The 6,000-nt window shown below is 43.2% G+C and overlaps 1 protein-coding gene across 5 annotated transcripts in view; it reads right to left on the reverse strand.

Annotated features, from left to right (window-relative positions):
- Positions 1-6,000, reverse strand: part of KLHL14 (kelch like family member 14) — a 60,513-nt gene that overhangs the window by 52,285 nt on the left and 2,228 nt on the right. For all 5 annotated transcript variants that reach the window (XR_005255859.1, XM_038128371.1, XM_038128369.1 and 2 more), the window contains one exon: positions 5,592-6,000. This exon is cut by the window's right edge. Coding sequence is in view for 4 of the 5 variants with exons in the window: in XM_038128371.1 (XP_037984299.1) it covers positions 5,592-6,000 (409 nt within the window). In the remaining variant the exon portion in view is untranslated. The remainder of the gene's footprint in view (positions 1-5,591) is intronic.

The raw sequence follows: 6,000 nt of genomic DNA on the forward strand, positions 1-6,000 counted from the left end.
GTGAGAAAGCCAAGGAGGAGCACAGTTCAGCAGACTGCAGTGGCCTGTAAAGATCCAAGCACAGAAGTCTGGAGCAGTGGGGATTGGTGTGTGCGAGGTCGGGAGCCTGAGGGGAGAGACACTCATGAGCAGGGGTAACAGAGGAGTCCAGAGAGGGGACAGATAAAGTTAAGCAGATGGGATATGGGGAAGAACTCTATCATCTAAGGACATGAATCAGGAAGGACTGCTAGTTCACAGAAGACACTATCCCAAGGTAGTGCCTCTGACTGGCAAACTGGCTGGCAGGGCAAGTACCTGCACAATGTGCCTGGCAACCCTTCTTCACCTGAGCTGTTGGAAAGATGGTTGTCCATAAAAAAGGCTGTTAAATGCTCTTCACAAATTATATTTCTCCTAACAAATACTATAACTGAGCAAAAAAAATGGCTATCACCTATGCCACTGCAGCTGTCAAGGATTTTACCAGCTAGGACATATGTGTCTTTAAAAAGGCTCCCAAGGACTTTCCTGACCCACAGCAGTCCTTTTAGGACAGTGGTGCTCCCTCTGTTCATAACGTGAGCTCCAGACCTCCCACCCTTTTGGAAACTCCACATCTCTCCACTTGCACTTCAGCATGAGCTTGTCTCCAATGGCAAATGAATGCACATGAGGCAAGTAAGGAAAGTGGGTGAGACTAACTAGGATTAAACTGACTACAGGTCTGTGGTTCACTAGCCCACAGCCTCTAATGTGTCAGTCTCCCTTCTGCAGCTCAGCTGAGAGAGTCCTGGAACATGTACAGTTTCCCGATATCAATTCAGGCACAAAAAAGTGATCCAAAGCTCACTAAAATAAACCAGAGTCTCACATCCACTTCATCCATACTGCAACGCAAAACTTAATAATTCATATACATTTTAAGATGTGTTCTTCTTATCAGGATGTAAACTCAGGATCTGTAGTATTTCTCACTTGCAATTAATCATGAATCAGAATATTACTTAAAAATCCAAATATTGCTGTTATGATCCCAAAGGGACAGGTAGCTGGTTGTAACCAGAAGACAGAGTGCATTTCAATGAAAAAACATACACTTTTCTTACAACCACCAAACATGTCCTGCTGAGATTCTACAAAAATCTCAGTAGAAAAAGAAGTCAAATTGAACTACGGTCTGTGAGATTTGGAGACAAATAGCGTATGCAAGAAGGAAATTATTAATTGCTAAGGGATGTAACTGGTTGCTTCAAATTTTTAAACTCTTCTGTAGAAAGTAAAACAGACCAGGCATATATGTCTTCCACATAAATGCCACTGTCTCATGTTGTTCATCACCTTACATTTTCCTTCTTCATCAACACTTATCATCTTCCTACTGAATGAAAACTGTTCATGTCATCTTCATCACCTGTCACTGTTTAATTTGCTATTACTTTCACTACTATAGCCTACCATAAAACAGTCTGGATGACACCCTCTCCCCACTGAAATGAAATTAGAAAAAAAAACCAAACAGCAAACCAAATCACCTCTACAACTAGCTTTAGCAGGACCAGAATTTGCACTTCCAATCTCCCCAAGGTCTAGTAGTCCAGGGAACAAAAGTATAAAAAAACATCTGGGTCTGTACATGCAGGGACTTTGCTGAAACCACAAAACAGCACTCGCAGGTTTAGCCTTCTTATCTCTTTGTCTCCTTATTTCCCCTCTTTTCTCTTGTGCTCTTTAATTCTGTATTTTCTGCCTAGGACTATTCCTATCTTATGTCAGTTGGTTGATCCCTATCCATTTTTCCTCCCCCAATCTGAAAAATCTTTTCCAGAAACTGCAATACTCAGCTGCCATTGACAACAGATGTAATTCCTGCCAAGAATTAGTGTTCCCCCTTTTGTTTAATTCCCTATCTTCTTTTTATCTGCCAGGGTCTTTTTTCTTTTGCTAGTTTCCTTTCCTGTCTGGTATACTATTCTTACATTTTTCTCCCTTCAAAACTATCCTTCTCTCACGTCTTCCCTCATTTGCACTGTCCTGTTTCCACTCCTTATATCCCATTTCTCTCCTGGGGTATCTCAACTCCTGTCTTTTTCTGCATTTCTCCCTCCCAGTTTTACTTCCTTCGGTGCCCTCTGCCTTCAGGTATGCAGCTGTATTTGCAGCTGCTCTGCCGGCAGATCCTGGGAGGGGCAGACCAGCCCAAACACCCTTTGCTGGTGAGAGGAGCTGCAGGTGGTAATGCTCTATCCCCAAACTTTTAAAAAATTGAAAATACATACCATATATTATATAAAGTACATTATATTACACAATAAAGCACATGGACATTTTAATCAACTCCATACTCTGGTGAAGATCCCAGAGTCAAATAAATGTCTGGAATATGAACTTTCCTCTATCTAAATGCATTTTCTTCCCAGAACTACAGAAGATGATACAGCACAGAGCTATGAGTCTCTTTCAGGGACAGACAAACATAATTTAAGCCTAATGTTCAGGGTCACTCACCCCACTCCAAGTTGAAATCAACTATGATTTTTCCTAGTGACATCAAAACTGACTGTGTCACCTCCAGAGGTTTAACAGCAGCTTGTATGCTGAGGCCCTGGAGAGGTGAGGATCACTGAGCCAACAGTATTGCTAACTTCGCTTAGAGTTGAGCACCTGATGAAATGCCAAATCAAAGCCAAAACACTTATTATCCCCTGTGGTGAAGTCCTAAACCTTAGAGTGCACAGCAAGGCTCACAAGTCAGCAACATAATTCCTCAACTTTTAAAATTTTGATCATTTAATTGTTGTACCTCGAAAGCTAATTTTACAAAAATACATCAGGACATTGAAGCATTACCTTCTCTTGGGAAATATAATGAAAAAAACCCTAGTCTCTCTGTCGGTAAACAGTGTTTTTCACTGCAGCACAAAAGACAACTCAGGTACTTCTTAAACCCAGCATCACTTGCACTGCAGGATCTGCATTTGTGGCACAAACATTATAAATACCTTTGCTCACAGACCAGAGACTGGCTCTTGTGAGCCCAAATCTCTTTTTCCTCTAGCCCTGACCACAGGATTAACTTAATAGTTCCATTTCAGAGGAGAATCAGCATATTTTGAGCTTCCCATTACATTTATTTCCATTAAGAAATAGAAGTAGCCCTGGTGCCAATGTACTCCACAAAGCGTGCATATGGATATGTAACATAGGCACTTCTTTTTAAGTAGCTTGTCAAAAAAAAAAAAGAAAAAAAAGAAAAAGTTCTTTTTAAAAAAGCAGAAAAGTTATTGGCAAATTCTAAGACTGAGTGCAATTCTCATTTCTTGAACATGCAGGAAGCAGGTGGCTATGGCACTATGGCACTGGGCTGCTTGCATTTCTCACCACCCCTTACTGTACTGTGCAGGAGCTATTACACTGCACAAGAGGAACAGTTAATCTCTTTCTAAAGACATGTGCATCTTTGGCCAATGACCTTTCATTAAATTCCAAATTACCAAAGTCACTATTACTCACAGAAAAAAGTAATCAGAGTTTTGAAGTCTTTTTCTGTGTAATAATTTTTATGTATTTGCACATGAACTTCACTGTTAGTTACTTTTAAGATTTCCTTCTGCAAATTAGTAACTTAAGGAACTCTTTGCAGATTTTCTTCCTTAAAATTTTACTGAATGAATGTCAACCTGTTAAAATTGCTACTTTAGAAAAACTATGAGTAACAGAGAGGACAAATCCGGAAATCTCTGTAGTCTTGAATGTTTCTTTTTTTTGACTCCTTCATGTTTAAGAAGGCATTTGTACACTTAGGCAGCCTGGCAGAATCTTAAATTATTAAGATTCAAAGATGGGCCTTTGTGACCTTTATGAATTTCCAGGAATATCATCCAAGACCAAAAATGAAAATAAAACTATTTCATTCTGCATTACCAAGCATTTCAACATCTTCAACAGTTTAACATTTAGAGTAAGTTCTAATGCCTGCTGATAAATAAATCTGAACAGTTTTGCTCCCATTTCACTGCCACTAAAGAACCCAATCAAGAGAAGCTAGTTACAAGACTGTTATTAGACACACAATAAAGTTGGGAAGGTGAAAACAGCATGTTTCCACCCACTGTGGTTAAGGGTCTCTGAAATACCACTGTCTGCACAGACATGCAGACCGATCACAAATTTAAAAAGTAGCATTTGTGGTATTTGGAGTCTCTTGCAAGTCATTAAGCGCAACTTAGACTTCTGCTAGGACTACCTAAAGTGCAGTCCCTTTGTGTATGCTCCCGCTTACAGGGAAAGCCAGCTCCCAGCACCAGCAGTATCAGATTCTTGCAGCATCCATGACATTTGTAAGCATTCAGTGGTCAGAACACCACTACATATCCTTCAAATGACATGGACCACTGAAGCTGGAAAGGTATCTTCACTGAACCAAGCCGGCTGGTATCTCAGCAATCCACCAGGACATGAGCATCAGCTTGCCCCCGGTGGCGAGCAGAATCTTGCCTGAGGAGTCTGTGGGCTTTGCATTTTTGAAAGTCATCACTTTTGAGTGTTGAAATGCAAAGGGTAGGCACCAACTTAAAACAGTGGCATCTCAGAAATACTTTACGCTGAAAAATAGTTGTATTTGATGTTTTTGATTACAGAGTGAGAATCAGTTAGACAGCAAGGTGGTAAGCATGACAGAACACTAACATAGTGAGCTAGCCAGAAATAATAAGAGGGCACACCATCTCCAAAGTTAAACCATCTGAGTAGTGCCCATTACACAGAGTATAAAGAATCCCATGCATAAATGCTAATAGAGTGCATTATTTAAAATATTTATTGATGTACTAGTTTCTTTCTTGCTGCTGTCAAATCATTAGTAATATGTACCCATTAGTTAAAAAGCTTATAATAAGCTGAGTAATACAAAGTGTGGTTTGATTTCTGTGCTATCACACCACTGTATTATACCAGCACTAGAAAATGGTATTATCCTTCCATCTCTGAATGAAGTACAAACATATTTTAAAGGAAGATAAACAAATTTTGGATATGTTTAGTCCTTGTTAAACACGTGTTGTGTATTCACTTCCTAACGCCAACCTCATATTGTCAATCTTTGACATCATGATTCATTACCTTATTAAATGAAAATAACTGACATGTCGTAGATGTAAGGACTATGAAGTCACAAGTTTCCACGCACAAACAGGGACATCACCCCACCATCAGCAACAACATCAGGGTGTGCATAGAGGATGCAGTTATTTATAAAAATAAAAGATGTAGGTCTTGGCTGTTACGGTTTAAAGACATAACTCCTTGTTAAGGATAACATTGTGGGAGAAAAAAATTATTAATTATGATCAAATTCCCCCCCCCCCCCCCCCCCCCCCAACCCCAGATTCCCAAGGCGCGGGTGGCCAGAGGGCCGAGGGGAGGGGACGAAAAGTTTGGCGGTGCAGGGGGCGGGCGGCTCGGCCCCGCCGCCGCCCCCTGCAGCCGCTGCGGCCGCCGCGCCGCCCCCGGCCCCGGCCCCGCGGGGTCTGTGCCCGCCGGGACTCCCCGCTCCCGCAGCCCCCGCCGGGGGGGCGTCCGTGGGGGCAGCCCCCGTCCCCGCCGCCGCTCACCTGCTGGCCAGGCTCTGCCGGCAGTGCTGCCTGAAGGGCATCAGGTGGTAGTTCATGGCGTCCAGCAGCAGCTTCTGGCAGACGGGGTCGGTGCGCATGAAATCCACCGACTGGACCCGCTCCACCAGCTCCGGCGCCGGGATGAGGGCGAAGCGGAGGCGCTTCATCAGGTCCGGGGCGTACTGCATGCGGGTCTCCCGGTCGTGCTCCAGCCAGAGCACGGACATCTGGAAGAGCGCCAGCTCCGACTCGACGGGGGGGGGCAGCGAGTCGAGGAGGGCGCGCATCTCCTCGAAGTTGAGCAGCAGCACGTCCTCCACCAGGTACTTGTTGGCCAGCTTCTTGGTCTCCTCCAGGCCGTGCAGGGCGGCAATCTTGCACACCTGCTTGTAGTTCTGCACCGAGATCT

This window comes from Motacilla alba, chromosome 2, assembly GCF_015832195.1.
Source record: "Motacilla alba alba isolate MOTALB_02 chromosome 2, Motacilla_alba_V1.0_pri, whole genome shotgun sequence".
Classification (NCBI taxonomy): domain Eukaryota; kingdom Metazoa; phylum Chordata; class Aves; order Passeriformes; family Motacillidae; genus Motacilla; species Motacilla alba.